The following is a 16,263-nucleotide window of genomic DNA, read 5'->3' on the forward strand; positions in this document are numbered from 1 at the left end:
GATGGGGAAATCAGGGCAGTTTTATTTATGATGGCGATGTACAAGACTCCACGCTTAGGTGCGCGGGCGAGATAAGGACCGGGCCCAGGCCTTCTGCTTCTCCTCGGGATTCCTGGGGGCAAACTTCTCCTGCAGCTTCTTCCACATGCCTTTATTCATTTCCTTAAATTCTTCTAGGGTGTCTGCAAAAGGGGAAGACAAAAAATAAATAAAGAGACTGAAGTCTACAATATGAATATGTAAATTGGCCCCATCCGAGCACACCCTGATTTTTATACAGTATGTTCCTGAAAGAGGGAAGCGTGGCCCCCAACTTCTGATAAGCAAATCAAGACAGGGTGACAGAAAAACAACTCGTGTGGATGCAGCACTTGTGCAGCAGGCACCACATGAACATCCTGCCCCTTCCAGTGGTCTCCACCCAGTGCCAGAGAACAGCAAAGAAACGGTATTGCCCTTGTCAGTGACGTGACCCACGGGCCCTGAGACTTTCTCTCAAAACTTGGCCTGTAACACACAGACCATACTGTCTCCACTTCTCAGATGTAGAAGTGAAGGCGGAAGGAGGTTAGGTAAGTTGCTCAGGTCGCACAGCCAGGAAGTGGAGGAGGTGGGATTTGAAGCTCTGCACCACATCCAGCGGAGCTGAAGAGGCACTGGGGAAGGAGACGGACTGGGGTCCCCACCGATCACTTCCTCTCTGGGAAACAAGTGATTTAACCCTCTTAGCCTCGGGCTCCTCATCTGTAAGGTGGAGATAAAAACGCCTGCCTCAAAAGTTCCAGACTAAAGGAAATAATAGAGGAATCTCCCTGGCAGCTGGCCCACACTCAAGAAGAGGCGGCAGTCTTCATAGCTATGAAGGCAGCAGGGAGCCGGTGAGAGCCGGTGGGGCCCTTGTGTAAGAACACATGCACACGCACACGCTCACGCCCCAAAGGAATCAAAACCAGCTTTCTCAGTCTCGGCACTATTGACATTTTGGGCCAGACAGTCCTTTGCTGTGGGGCTGACCTGCGCGTTGTAGGATGTTTAGCAGCAACCTGGCCTCTACCCACTAGATGTCAGTAGCAGCCCCCATACCCGGCCCCTAGCTGTGATGTCTGGAAATGTCTCCAGACGTCCTCCACGCGGGACTGTGGCAGTTTTGCCCCCAGTGGAGAACCAACAAGTCTCTCTAGGGCTAAAGTTCTATGACACCTAATTTTACCTGTATTTTAAATTTAGATTTTCACATAATCTTGTTTAAATTTCATAGCCTAGATTTTCATCAGTTAGCAAAACTTCTAGAGAAAAAAGAACAGCTCTTCTGAACAAAAAGGCAGCTTACGTTTATTGTCAGTGGGCTCTTGACTAAGTCAGGACATATGCTATACCTCAGCCATGAGCCCAACATCCCACCCTGAAACCTTTCCAGGTTTTCTCGTGGGCGTGAAGTGGGATGCTGGGCGGTCCCTGTCCACTCACAAGCCACGAGGCCTCTTTTAGAGTCTCCCATGGCCCCAAGCCCAGGCGAACATGCTTGGGACCCAGACCTTGGTCACATTTCAGACTCGCTAGGCCCTCAAACACTGCAAGGTGTATTCTTGCCCTGTCAGAGGAAACAATCAGTAAGCCCGTGCCACACGGTCGCAACAAAAATAGGAGGCTTACTGTGAAAATGAACCATCAGCAGGTTTGCTGGAGCTGAACTTCTGGCCAGAACAAGCTGCAGCACAGGCCAGTGGTGGGGAGTCTTCCGTGCCCCCCTCGTCTGCTGCAGCCTGCTCTCCCCCAACTCACACAGGTGTCCAGGGGCCAACAAAGAAGGTAGAGGCTGGGCCTCTGGAACTTATTTCCATTCTAGTTTCAAGTCCAAAGTTTGCTCAAACCCTCTAGAGCCCTCAGAGTGACCCTGTGCACCAATACTGGTGACTGCATAGGCCCAGAAACATGGGAATAATTTTATGTGTACATTTGAAAAAACTGTCGATAAAGGAATTCCGCCTGGCCAAACTATCCTTACGCCGGTTTTCCAGAGTACTGTAACAAAAAATAGGATCAGAGTTGACACACAATAGCAGGTGATACCACCAGGTTTTATCTGTTCAGAAGGTAAGAGTTGTCGGGAAGGCCAAATCCCCAAAACTTGGTCGCTGAAAGGCTGCCAGAGGGTTAGGAGAGAGAAATTTCTAGAGTACCCAAAGGCAAATGTTTCAGGGCCATGCCCTTGCAGAAAAGGTTAGCCTATTTTTGTATACGGTATCCTTGGCAATAAAAATAGTAATTTTCCAGAACCTGCCTACATCAATCCAGGCTCCCCCTGCCACTCCCCCCATCTCCCTGTCCAGTGACAATGGAGGTGGGGAAGTAAGGAGGGGATGGGCTAGGTAGGGTATTTCCTTTCTGTTAATCGAGGTCTGTCAACAACTCTCAAACACACCTAGTTAAACCCATATCTAACCCACAAACCATGTCCCCTGGGTCAGATAACTCTCAGACGGATATCCCCATACAAGTGTATTGAATGGCTTTTTGTTTTAATTAAAACCCTCATTGTTTATAAAGCCCCCTTAGGACCATAAAAATAAAATTATTTTCCTTCCATCTTGATTTCAACTACTTCCATTTGGCAAATACGTATTCCCCGGTTCCCTGCCGCACGCTTTGAATTTAAAAGCTCTGAAGATGGATTTTCTTTTTTAAATAATGCCTTTGACCTTCTCCATATTTTATGGCCAAAAAGCATGAGCCCCGAAGCTTCAGAATTTCCTCTGGGCTATTCCACAAGAATTTCCATCAAGCAGAGCGGTCTTAGTAGACAATTCCCCTTGGCTGCTCAAACTCAAAGAATCATTTGCAAACCAACCAGAAAGGGCAGCTGTGCTGTCAATACCTGTGGACAGGATCAGCTTGTACTCTTCCACGGACAGGCCACTGAAGCTCGTGTCTCTGGGGCGAGGGTACTGGTCACACGGGCCAGAGAGGAGAGAGACGGTGGGGGAGAGATTAGTTTTGCAGCACAACCTGAGACCTGATGATCCTGGGGGAAGCCTTGCTCTCCCGGCAAAGTTCACCAGCCTGGGCCTCGGGAAGCCAGAGACCGGGCTGGGAGAAGAGCAGCGCCACCTAGAGGTCAAAGACTTGGCCTCGCTTGAGCGTACGCAAGAATCTTCTTGAAATGTAGCCTGTGATTCAGGAGGTCTGGGTGTGGCCCATGATTCTGCATTTCTTCTTCTTTTTTTTTTAATTTAATTTTTTTTTTTAATTTACATCCAAATTAATTGGCATATAAGATTCTGCATTTTTAACGTGCTCCCAGGTGGCGCCGGTGCTGCTGCTCACGGACCACACTCTGAGTTATGAGGATTTAGAAGAAATCCCTTTTCCCTGTAGGCTAGGCATTTGGCTGTGTATATTTCTGGAGTCACTTGAACACATTTTTCAGGCTTGGGAAAAACCACACTAAGTGGAATTTGACAGTAATCATGTCAGGGCTGAGGAAAAGCCCAGCTTTGTCTGACAGGACTTTCCCAAAGCACCCAACTTTATCACCGGAGTGTGGGGAAGTACCAGTTCCATCAGAGTAGATGCGAAAATATGTGTAAGAGCCAACGGTTGTCAGATACACCCTGGGCACGCACTGGCATATAAAACACATGGCCTTTATTCGAAATTATAAATAGCTTTTATTTAGGTGACCTAAAAGCCTCTACCAGGCGCCTTTGTTGGCTTGCTTGAAATTACTGGTTACATCTGAAAGTAGCAAAACCACAATCCTTTACAAAGGATTGTATAATCAGATTTTCACTCACTCTCATTGGTCATTTCCAGTCCGAGGGCTGGGGATATAAAAGACTGGCCCACTCACCTTGTGTTTGTAATAGTTTGAATGGAGTCGTGCTAAGCTCTCATACATCTGATCACAGGCCTCAGGCTCGGCGATCTGAAAAACAAAGAACCCCCCAAGGAAGTAGGCAAGTAAGCCCCGCCTCTCAGGCCGTGTCTGCACCACTGGGTAGGACCCCGCTTACAGAAGGCTTTCGCACTGGCTTTTTCACTCCATGGGAGGCAAACCTGGCCTACAGCTCCAGCTATTAGAAAGCTATTAGAAATCACCTTTTTGTAATGGCTTCACCTCGACAACTCCCCAACCTGCAGAAAAACTCCATCCATCAACTGGCATCTGGGACCTGTGTACCCCCACACCGGCTGCAGTGGGATGCACCACAATCAAAATAGATGATCAGAAGGGTGGATCTCATGACAGGGAGTGGTGGTGGAGAGTGTGGGCTCCAAGGAACCAGAGGAGGGGGAGTTCCCGTGCTCAGTGTATGGTGGAAGTGACACTAAGCTGGGTTCTGGAGGATGCAAAGGAGTTGGGGAGCAGAAGGGAGAGCTGAGAGGCCTTCCGGGTGGGGGGACGGTGTGAGCAAGAGGAGGCAGGAATGCTATCTATGCTTCAGACCAGACCAATCTGGCTGAGGGCCCGAATATGCAGTAAGAACCTGGGTGGGAGAAGGAGCTTTTTGAGTTAAACCTTCAATATGAAATGTATTAAATATTCTTTTAGGAAAGGCAAAAAAGAAAAAAGAAAATCGTCTGAGCGCTCATCTGTGGTGAGCCGCTGCAATTTTATAAGGAAAGAAACATGAAGAAGGCAGTATTTTAAGATGAGACAGTTGAATTGAGGAGAACCAAGAGGGAGAGTCCAATTAAGTGCCGCTGGAAAGGATAGGGCCCGAACACTGAGGCCTTGTGAATAGAGAGGGGAAAAAAACAAGAAATACCCTTGGTGCCCCTGCTGGAAATTCCAGGAAAGACGGGCACGTGCAGATGCGAAGTGTTTTCTCCCCTTTCATACCTCTTTTTAGTTTTCCCTTCCTTCTGCTCTTGCTATTATTTATCTACAGTTCCTTATATTACTCTGCCAAGAATTCTGAAACCTCCCCAGAAAAACAAAACAAAAACAAAACTTTCACTTTTATGTTTTTTCCCCAGAATTCAAATGATAGATTTTTCCAACTTAAATCCTTTCTCCAAGAAGGCAAAGCATAAATAAATCAGTAGTTAAGCGTTTTAATAAGGCAGCTCTGCTTCTGCCTCTCTGCACGTGTCAAATGAGGTCTCCACTTTATTGCCAACAAAAAAGACGATCCATCACTTAGTTTAACTTGATCCATCCCCGGGTTGAGGCCACTCATCACGAGAATGCCCAGGTAGCCACATCAGAAGAGAGAGGATTCTGGGCTGGGGAGGTAGCCAGTGTTCACTGAATAATGATCAAAGTCTTTCTTTGAGTGGATTGGCGCTGAGGGAAGGACAGAAAGAATGGATGGGGAAATGTGCTACCAGAGATCACGTTCTGACCCCTGTGGGGCAGCGCTTCCAGGGAAAAGTCCAGCTGGAGCAGAATTCTGCAGGATGCACTTTGGAGGAAAGCACGTGGAACATCCTGGCTTCAGCAGAGCACGCACGACCAAGAGCTAACACGGAAGGTAGGGGAACAGAAGGTACATGACACAAAAGGAATGAGAACAATGCCAGCACAAAGTTTTGAAGAATATTCTGTCAATTATCAAAGGAAAATCGCGCATTTCATCTTTTGCTTGCTGTCTTCGTTCTTGGGAGGATGAGTTCACTTACACATGTAAAGATCGCGCACCGAGAACCCGCGGCGTGCTCGGCCCTGTGTATGAGCAGGTCTCCGTGGCTGTGGAGAGCAGTAGGGTCACACTGCCTAGCTTTGGATCTTGGCTCCTTCACTTATCAGCTAGCTACAGAAGGTGGGGCGAATCGTGCAATTCCCCCTGCCTCCCACACTTTAGAAAACATTTGCCACTAAGTCCGTAAGTAAATAAATATGTATGAATGAATGAATAAACAAACAAACAAATAAATAAATAAATGGGTTCAAGCCCCACATCGGGCTCTGTGCTGACAGCTCAGAGCCTGGAGCCTGCTTCGGATTCTGTGTCTCCCTCTCTGCCCCTCCCCTGCTCACACACGTGTGCACGCATGCTTTGAGAGAGATTTTCTCTCTCAAAAATAAATTTAAACAATTATAAAGAAAACGTTTGCCACATTTGCTTTATCAGTCTCTCCATCTCTATGCATTTTCTTTCTGATCCATTTGGTAGTAAGTTGGAGCACGATGCTCCTTTACTCCATAATATTTCAGTATGTTTCCTAAGAACAAGGACGTTCTTTTACATAACCACAGTTCAGTGATCAAATACGGGACATCTGACATTGATATGACACTTTTATCTAGTTCATCATCCATATTCCAATTCTGTCAATTGTCTCAGTAATACTCTTTACAGGAAAAAAAAATCTTTTTGGTCCAGGATCTCCTACTGCATTTATCTGTCGTGTATCTTTCTCCTTTCAGCTGGGATGGTTCCTCGTGCCTCGGCCTTTCTTTTGTCTTTCAAGCACTGACATTTTTGAAGCATACCCGCCAACTTAACCTTTCTTTTAAAAGAAAAGATAATAATAGCCCCTATTTCTGAGGGCGGTGTGAGGAAAAATGAGGTAATGCCTGGGCTGCTCTGAATTTGGGGCCTGGAACACTGATAAATGTGAGCGATCAGCTTTTGTTAATATTACTGGTAGTGAATAGTTGTAGAAGGAAGCACAGGCCTCTAGCTTGCAAACTACAAGAGGAAAGAGCAGAACAGTTCGGGACAAGCCTGGAGATAGATAATCCTGGTGACAGTGGCATGAAGGGTGCCGTGGACACTGCCGGGGAAGACTGGCCGAAGGGTCATGGCTACAGAAGGGAGTGGGGGCTTTCCAGGTCCAGGGCAGGCTTAAGCACATGTCCAGGGAAAAGGCAGTGATGGCATTCTCGGTGGATCAGTGATGCCAGTGTGATGGCTGGGGCGTGGCTAGAGACGGAGTAATGTAGGCAGGGAAAATCGCCGCACCTGACCGAACCACCGGCTCTGACCTGAGGCTCTCGGCGGTCACCAAGCATTCCGCGGTCAGCTTGCCGGGGATGAAACACCAACCCTCGGTCTCTGCCGAGTGAGCAGTCATCTGTCACACTTATTCTTCACCTGGTAGCCGCCCATCTGGACCTTCCCCTCTTACCACCATCCGACCACCTTCCCACCCAAGTGGAGGAAAGGGGTTCCCACCTTGGACTTGCCCTCCTCGGCCACCAACACAGCGCTTCCTGATCAAACCCCCATTCTGACCAGATCCTCACCCTCCAAAATCTTGCCATGCAAGCTGCTCCTCCAACTTCTCTAACCGTGAGAATTTGCTACAGGGCTACTCAGCTACCTCCTACCACATACACCCTCAAGTGGGTGACAGGTGTCCTCTCCCTTCCCGTCCTTTCCCTTCTTTGAAAGGGCAGAGGAAGGGCACAGGAGAAGGCTGAGGTCACCCTTGCAGAGCACTGCTCCTGGGAGGGCAAAGAGCACAGGGTCTGAGTGCAAACAACAAAGGGATGCTCTGAGTTTTTTCCATCTCTTAAAATTCCTTCAGTAGTAAAGACACAGTCTCCTACATATTTTACATAATGCCTGGTGCTCCATTAACGATCCAAGAAGGAACCAAACACCTGACAATAACCACCAAAAAATGAACTTGTCACCCAACTTCTGATTTGAAGTCAGAAGATGTCTCTATCAGGCTGTAAAAGCGGCTTGACGGAGGCGATGAGAACTCGGTATGCCAACTTCTGGCCAGATGTTACTGCTTAAGGAGAGAAGTGGCCATGGCCAACTCTGGGTCCCAGGCACAGCCAACCCAAGCTCAGCAATTAAAGAAGTCTCAGTTACTGCTTAAAAGATTATCGAGAAATATCTTTCTAATTCCAGAAGCCTGGCCACACTTGTACATCGTACACTTTTATTCACAGATGCCAGCACAAAGATTTCTGAATTTTGAAATATACAGTTTTCCTGATGAAATGTACTGTGCACTTTTAGAAATATTCTTATAGACAAGCTTTAAATTACCTGATTTTGCATTCACACCTAATGAGATTACGGACATTTTAGGACTAATAGCAGCTCTGGGTTTGAGAAAGGCAGCAGTGGGACATTATGAAAAATTCAGCTCTGCTCCCTAAATGTGAATAAAATAGATGTGCAACTGACACAGTGTCCTTTATGGCTCTATTTTTGCTCCTTTTGCATTTCCCCTGCTCAGTCGTCAGTGTATTTCTCTTTACCATATTAAACTTTTATACATACAAATCTACATCAGTGCCGCAGGCACTGATTTCGATTTTCAAAATTGAATTTTGGGTGGTGACTGCAATTGGTACACACGGCGGCCCTGATTCTAGTCACACAAAGGGACGCATAAGCACTTTTGGGAAAGGGTGTCGCAAATTGCTTTGCTAATTAAGGTAGAGCTGGATTCAGTCCAGGAGGATCTATGAAAAAAGGTTTTCATGGCTTGGTAATGAACTTCTGAAATGAGTTCATTCCGTTATGGGAGCCTATTCCCTTCAGTTGCAAATCTATTTCTTGAGCACCTACTATGCAGAATGCTCTGCTAGGGGCTGTGAGGGGACATAAAGACCCAGCCTCGGCCTTGGAGAAGTTGGCAATCATGCTGAGGAGACAAGACACGCGCGCATTAAAAATCAAACATGGCTCCGGGGTAGCGTGTAACTGAGAGCCAGAGTTAACGGGAAATCAGAGGTGGGAGCGGGTCACCAGGCTTGGCTAACAGGGCAGGTGTGGCAGGGGTCTCAAGTTTCACCGCGGGTGACAGTTCACAGAGCGAGGGGGAGCCAGAGTCCCGCACTGAGGAGCATCCTGGCAAGGCTGGGACTGAGCCTGGGGTGGTATACGGATCAGAGGAATGGCTGGCAGGACGCGTGAAAAGGCAGGGGACAAGGATGCATGGGTCAAAGACAAGCAGGGTCTTAAGCTGAGCCACCACAGGAGGGCCTGGGAAGGCGGCAAACCTTGGCAAACCTTGTGTGTTTGGGGGGCGGTGTCCACAGTGCACGAGATCCTCAAGGGTTAAGAACCACTTAACGTCGTAGCCAATTTGGGAGGCAAGAAAAGACACCCTACGCCAGGGTACGGTGCTGGGGTGTGGTGCGAGGCAAAACTCAGGCTGGCGCCAAGGATCAGAGGACAGTGAAGGCCTCACAAACCTGCCTGCCACTTGTCCAGAGGGCAACAGGCAGACCCAAAGAGCTCTGAGTAAAGCGGAGACCCACTGAAAGTGGTCAGTAGTTTGTCCCCCACCGAGAAGCACCTGCATCCTTAACCAAGCACAGAAGACTGCCATCCCCAGGTCTAAACACTACCTCACCCCACTCTAGCTCCACCTGGACCTAGGAGAGGAGGAAAGATGGAGACGTCTGCATTCCGCCTCAGAGATGATTCTCCTCTTAACTCCTGTTTTGCAATGGGTTCAATATTGCAACTAAAAACAGCATGATCTGTCCTCAGCCCATTCCTCAAAAACCTGCCTTCGGGGGGGCCACATATGGGGCGGGCAGCGCTGAGGCGGCGTCACCCCTGCCAGCACATGCCAGGAAGCTGGGAGCCAGCTCCTGGCCACACAGGAATGCCGAAGACCGGGGCTCTGCTGGATGACCGAGAAAACAGAATTCTATACACACTTTCACATTCTCCTCTGAGAACTGGAACTAGCATTTCCATTACCGCAAGCCTGAGAACACAGTTCAACTTTTTTCCAAACGAGGTGGGTATGGTATCAACCTGGACATAATACAAGAACTCACTGGTGGGTGAGCCCCTTCCCGGGTGGCTGCATTTCCAGGCTGTTCCTCACAGCTGTGCCCCACACTGGATTAGTGGGTGCTGGTGTGCAGTTGGGGAGCTTAAAGGAAGCTGCTTGGGTACCTAATGAACTCAGTAGAAGGATTTGCTCCTTTCCCTGTACTTAAGTCAACAATTATGGTTGTTTTGCCACCTTCCCCCACATTGAGGTTCTTTTATGAAGCTCTTGGTGCGGCAGGGTACGTGTTTCTTGAAGAAACTGTATTCAAAATGGGCAAAGCCCATAACCATTAACTTTGAAAAAACTGTACAAAAGGACAGAGGGTGTAAGAGGCGTTGAGTGTGTTCCTGCTTCCCACCACACCTCCCTCTTGGTGGGTTTTGGGTGGACTGTGAGACTCCCCAAAGGGCATCCTGAGGTGGAATAAATGGAGGCGGTGCTTTCTGTACTCTGCTTTCAAGTCTGAAGGGCTCGTTTGCCTTCCAGCGAGTCTGGCTCTCCTGCACTGCTGTCCCACCCGAGGGTCATCTTTCCTCCCATCCACACTAGGTAGGGAGGTCATGGCCGGGGCAAAGAAAAGCAGGTGGGTAAACACAGGGAGGTATTTAATTCTTTGGCGAAACTGTCCATGGTCCAAAAAGGCTTGAGCAGGGCACGAGGGAAAAGGAGTGGCTTGATGTTTGTGGACCAAGGGGACTTTCTAACAAGAAAGAACTTGGGAGAAACGGCAGCTGAGGAAAGATCAGGGCCAGAACAGCTGGGTCTGCTGCTTACTTGTCTTGCCACCTAACTCCCACGGGACCCTGAGGAGGTTGTTTTATTTTTCTGGTTTTGTTTTCTCATCCGTAAAATGGGAATAAGCAATGGCTGCCTCAGTCAGCTGCACTAAGGATTAAATTAAATGAGATGATGCATGCACAATGTGCCAGGCATGTATTCAGTGTTATTGTTAAGGTGCAGGAAGCCAAAAGGCCGAGAGGACTGCCTGCCTCTCTCCTCTACAGGAACAAAGAGGCTGTGGACTAGAGCTGCCTCCCCCTCCAGTCCTGTGTTTCTGGCAACTGGCATAACCAAGGAGAAACTCCACACCAATCAGCCAACCGGGTCGAATGCCTGCTGCCGGCTGCCAACTTAATGAAAAGTCTACCAGAACCACCTCTCTTTCTCAAGGTTTATAGATGACCCGGGGGCGTCAGTGGGAGCGACTCACAGTGCTGTTCTCAATTCTGGCAAGGGGCTGCTCCCTCTAAAAATTATCACCAAGATTTACGAAGCCCAAGAGCATTCTCAGGTGACATCAGGATGAGGTACCATGACAGTGGTCCTGAGTAATGTGCTTGCTGCCATCATGATATACTGGGTTGCTCTACTAGGGATGCATTCATCAGCTGCTCCAGAACCATCAACAGAGCCATGACTTGCATCTAAAACCGTGACTCAAATTTGTGTGCGCCTTCGACTGATTAGAACTATCTCCCCAGGTGATGACAAAGGATGACAACTCCAAAAGAGAAAGCTCTACCCTCCTTCTCTGGCTCCTCTTACACTAAGTCAAGTAGGCGAACATCACACTTCCTCCCCAAGGCTCCAGCCTCTGTCAGCCTCACTGCTGGCTGGTTTTACCACTTGGATTTCAGTAGCGTAAATTGCATATCTGCCCGGCTCTGTCTTGGTGGTAAGGACCAGGCTGTGTCCCTCTTCTGGAGTTCCCACGGTACCCCCCACCCCCCTCTCGCACAGCAAGCTCTCAATTCTCACCACTCAGGACACAGAATTATTCCTTCTCTCTCTTCACTACTTCTGTCCATCTAGTTCTGCCACATCTGGAACCATATTCAAATGATTTTTACCTCATGAGCCATAACCAATCAGTCATTTATTTGTTTATCCAGACACTTACTGATTGTCTTTTATGTGTCAAGAACTATGCTAGACAGGGGAGAAAGATAAAAATGGCACCATCTCTTTTCTCAGGAAGCTCACACTAAAATGACGTAGGGAGCAGAATCCTAGAAAATCTATGGAGTTTGCAGAGTTGGGGCGAGGTACAGTTCTTGCTTTCAAGATCTTTATACGTCAGACCGGTGAAGACTGTTGTAAAAGGCGTGTCAGTGTAGTGCCCTACTCCTCACAAGCCCTGAACCAGACACTCCATCCATGCTCTCTACCCAATCTGGAATCTGATTTCAACGATGCCACTGGCCATGTTCCTGCTCCGTTAGGTGGGCTGGCTTGGCTCTGTGTTGGGCTAAGTTGCAAAAAAAAAAAAAAAAAAAAAAAAAAACATGTCCTTGCTTTGATAGGTCTTGGCCAAGTTTGGCAAAAGTTCAGGTTGTGTGTTTATGTATCCCATTTCCTCCCTCTGACCTCTTGCCTGAGCCCCAGGCTCAAATATCTCACTGACTACTTGACATTTCCACTTGGAGGTAAGTCCACTTGGCATCTAAAATTTAACATGTCTAACACCGAACTCAAGATGTTCTTCCCACACCCCACCTGTTCCTCATCTAGTCTTTCCCATCTTGATAAACGGCACCTCCTCCCACCCAGTTGCTCACGCCAAAAAAATCTAGGTGTTATCATTGGTTTCTCTTTTTTCCTTTACGTCACATCCACTATATTAGCAAGTCCTGTTGAAGCAACCTTCACTCTGCAAGCCAAATCTGGCCACTCCATCTCCTGTGCTGCTAACTTCATCCAAACCACCACTGTTTCTTGCCTTTTCTCTAGCCTCCTTGTTTTTTTTTTTAAATGTTTATTTATTTTTGAGAGAGAGAGAAAGACATAGAATGCGAATGGGGGAGGGGCAGATCAAGAGAGGGACACAGAATCTGAAATAGGTTCCAGGCTCTGAGCTGTCAGCACAGAGCCCGATTTGGGGCCCGAACTCACCAACCGTGAGATCATGACCTGAGCCGAAGTTGGACGCTTAACTGGCTGAACCACCCAGGCACCCCTGGCCTCCCTGTTTCTATCCTTGCCCCCTATAATTCATTCACCACACACAACCAGAATGATCTTTTAAAACAACTAAATTAGGACACTCAGTCTCCACAAACGTTGCCAATGGCTTCTCACTGGCCTTATGAGAAAATCCAACTCCTAGCCAGTGCCTTTAAGACCCTACTGTGCCTGGCTCCTGTCCTCCTCTGACCTCAACTCTTAGCAAACTCCTTCTCACTCACTCCTCTTCGGCCACTCTGGCTTTCTTTCGGCTCCCTAACACATCAATCTGTTTCCTGCCTAGGACCTTTACCTGGCATGCCCCTTCCCACCTAGTATCAGTTCAGCTCATCTTCCCTTATGTCTCATCTATGTGTCACCTCCTGAGCAAGTCCTCCTCTACCATAACTAATAGTACCCCTTTATCATGCTACTGTTTTACACCCAGCATAGTACTGACCTGGACTACTTTACATAGGTCTACTTCCTTATTGTGTCCCGAACTAGAATTTAAGCTTAAATTTCACGCTGAGATGCAGAGAGGACCGCATTCGTCTCCCCAGCACCTAGCACATGGTGGATGCTCAACGAAGATGTGCTTTATGAATCAGTCCCAGAGCTGCCGTCACACCAACCTGGAGGATAGCAAGAATCAGGTCTACTACTTACACACAGGGGCATGGGTTGAGGTCCCAAACCTGCTGCACGGGCTAACAGGGGCCCAGGTAGCACACAAAGGCTTAGCTCAGGCCCTACAGAGGTCCCGGAGGTTCAGCTCAACGTCAGTGCACAGCACTGCGAGGTACCAGCACCGTGTCGGGGGAGCTATAAGCCTGCGACTGTCACTGTCTACGACTGCTGCTGTGTGTCTCAACCCTGGCTGCACCTTGAATCATCTGGAGAACTTTAAAAAATACTGAGGCCAAGGCCCCACTCCCAGTGGTTCTGATTCAGGATGGTCCTGAGCATCTAGATTTTTAAAAAGCTTTCTTCAGTCACTCCAAAGTGCAGCCAGATGAGAGCATTGAATAAAAGGCTGGGTCGTCGCTCTCTGCAGTTCCCGGGGGTACAGGAGGGTCCGCGCGCACGTGCGACCGGGGTGGGAAGGCGCGCGCATGCGTGAACACCTCGGCAAGCCGCTCGTTGGCCCCGTCCCTGCCTCGTCCTTTCCTCCCATCGCCCCAACCGCCTCCCCGCTGCAGGAGGACCCCACAGTCCGGTCACCTGGGTGTTCTCTCCCTCCCGAAAGGCCTGTGCCACCCGCTGCCGCAGGTAAGCGCCCAAGTCCCGGCCCCGTTTGGTCTCGTCCACTGGCCATTCCTCACAGAGCTTAAGGAAGCGCCGGTAGCGGCTGGCCGCCATTTTGGGCCCCGCTTGTCCCCGCCCTCATGGGAGGAGTCGGAGCGGCCGGTGGCGCTTGCGCACTTAGGCTCTCCGGCTTCCCGAGGAGATAGGGTGGGTGGGAGGAACGAGCATGCGCGACTTCGCGGGCGCCCTGGCGCTCTCCGGATGGGGGCGCTGCTCTCTTGTCTCTGCTCGCGGAGCTAATTCAGCCTTCCTCCTCCTGGAGCCGGCCCAGCTCCCAGGGGCAAGTCAGACGCGGAGTACCCCAGGGACAGGTTTGCTTCTCTTTTTCAATGACTGCACAAGAGCCAGACTAAAAAACTTCCTCTGAGACCTCTGCTAATTTGCATAAACGAATACATTTGCATGTAAATACGGGTTGTTATTCGATGAAGATGTGTTTGAATTTAATCATGTAGCAGGCACAAGTTGTTCGTCTCCCCTTCTCTCTTCTCACAGCCCCTGTACCTGTCACTACCACTTGGTACTGCTCCTTAGCTTTTGTTCCTCTCTCCCAGCCATATTAGTATCCCTTCATAGCGCCCCCCTGCCCACACCAGGCACTTTTCCATGGGAGGCACAGATTTCCCAGCTTGAGTGAAGTCAGCTGGGTTGATTCAGCCTCGGAAACTTGTTTTACCCAGTCTTCTCTTTTACATCTCCAGCTGCAACATCATGTGGAATGTCATCATTTTTTCCTTTCCTTTTCTTTTTTTCTTTAAGAGAGAGCGTGAGCAGAGGAGAGGGAGAGAGGGAGAGAGAAAGTGAATCCCAAGCAGGCTTTATGCTCAGCGCCGAGCCGACAAGGGGCTCCATCCATGGACCCTGGGATCATGACCTGAGCTGAAAAATCAAGTCAGTCGGTCACTCAACCGACTGAGCAACCCAGGTGCGCCCATCATTTTTCTTCCCAAGATAACCCCACCAGTTTCCTTAAGAAATCCTCAGCCCTGCTCTGTAGCTTCACTGTCCTGGCATTTAGCCAAGACCATCCTCTGCTTACAACACTCAGCTTCTCCGAACCTCTTTCTTCTTACCTGCCCACTTTGTAAAGGTGAACCCAGGAGACTCTTGCCTTCAAGGAGTAGAATGTGGAGTAGTGAATACACAACCCAAAGTTCAAAGTCACGAGGGCCTTACTTGAAATGTTAGAGGATGCTGGGGAGTTTGGAGAAAGAAAAATACTACTTCTAGCTGTTCGGGGGAGTGAGGGGAGAAAGATCGGAGATGGCTTCTGAAGGAGATGGCATTTGGGCTGGACCTTGAAGGATGGTTAGAATTTGGATAAGTGGGAATGGAGGGACGTGAGCAGTAAGAGCCAGGCCTGGGGCAGAAATGGGAGAGAGAAGAGGAGGGAGGGGTTTAATTTGAGGAAAGATCAATGAATGATTTTAGCAAGGATCAGCTTTGAACTGTTCTGAAGGCCTTAAGAGTAAAGACCTATTGAACGAGGACCACTGGGGACCTGGGGTGTGCAATGCTCACTTGAGGTAAGTGAGTTCAGGGGGTGCCTACCTGAGGTTAGAAGAGCTCAGGAGGAGTGGAAAAATGAGGCTTTCAGGGGCACCCTCACCTCGTTCCCGGTCCAACAGTACCTCCCTGCTCTCATCATCAGCTGTATTTATAGCCACAGAGTTTTGATGGCCGACCCCAGGCCTAAAAGGTCGAGGATTGTATCTGTTTACTGTCAAGTTCCAGGCGCCTAGGGCTGTGCTGGGTGCCCAGAGGCCTTGTCATTCTGCCTGAGGCCTGACCACAGCTGTGGCTTCGAAGAGCACATGTCTGGCTGACAGTTTCGTTCAGTGAGAGGAAGAGTAGCATTAGGTGGCATTAAATGGTTTTCACCCCACTTGAGGCGCAAGTGGAATGAGAGATTGAGAACAACTAGACATCTAGGAAACTCAAACCAATGTCTGCTTCTAAGGCTCTCCCTTCCCCATCACAATGTCTTCTAGGCAGGCTGTGGTTGCCCCTGGTTCAGACTGCTCTGCCCACCTCTCTTACCCCCACTGGAATCTTGTTGGACTTGGTTCAGTAGTGAGGCCTCGGAGTCTTATAGACCTGGGTTGGAATGTGGGCTTGTTCATTCATTCATTCATTCATTCATTCAGGACTGTCTACACGATTTGTGGGGGACCGTTGCCAAATGAAAATGTAAAGTTCCTTGTTAAAATATTATTAAGAATTGTAAGACCATAACAGCAGAGCATTAAACCAAGTGTGGGGCTCTTCGGAGCGCAGGGCCCTGTGTGACTGCACAGCTCACAC

At 48.9% G+C, this 16,263-nt stretch overlaps 1 protein-coding gene and 1 long non-coding RNA gene across 2 annotated transcripts in view; one reads left to right on the forward strand and one right to left on the reverse strand.

Moving 5' to 3' along the window:
* UQCC2 (ubiquinol-cytochrome c reductase complex assembly factor 2) lies at nt 1-14,063 on the reverse strand. Its single transcript, XM_003986027.6, has 4 exons — nt 13,876-14,063; nt 3,851-3,925; nt 2,876-2,945; nt 1-182 (listed from the first exon to the last, which is right to left on the reverse strand). Exons 1-4 carry the CDS (start codon nt 14,011-14,013, stop codon nt 55-57), a joined length of 411 nt encoding a protein of 136 aa, XP_003986076.1. The 5' UTR covers nt 14,014-14,063; the 3' UTR covers nt 1-54.
* Nucleotides 13,648-16,263, forward strand: part of LOC109499628 — a 17,024-nt gene continuing 14,408 nt past the window's right edge. Inside the window, exon 1 of the long non-coding RNA XR_002157003.2 lies at nt 13,648-13,923. This is a non-coding gene — a long non-coding RNA (uncharacterized LOC109499628). The remainder of the gene's footprint in view (nt 13,924-16,263) is intronic.

The sequence above is a fragment of the Felis catus genome, chromosome B2 (genome assembly GCF_018350175.1).
Source record: "Felis catus isolate Fca126 chromosome B2, F.catus_Fca126_mat1.0, whole genome shotgun sequence".
Lineage (NCBI taxonomy): Eukaryota > Metazoa > Chordata > Mammalia > Carnivora > Felidae > Felis > Felis catus.

What these genes read in the sequence shown, in the direction of transcription:
- UQCC2 (XM_003986027.6), bottom strand. Translation starts at nt 14,013, where the DNA reads ATGGCGGCCAGCCGCTACCGGCGCTTCCTTAAGCTCTGTGAGGAATGG. An exon ending in GGGAGGGAGAGAACACCCAG is followed by an intron (nt 3,926 to 13,875) that starts GTGACCGGACTG and finishes TTTGTTTTTCAG; the next exon opens with ATCGCCGAGCCTGAGGCCTG. An exon ending in CAAACTATTACAAACACAAG is followed by an intron (nt 2,946 to 3,850) that starts GTGAGTGGGCCA and finishes CCGTGTGACCAG; the next exon opens with TACCCTCGCCCCAGAGACAC.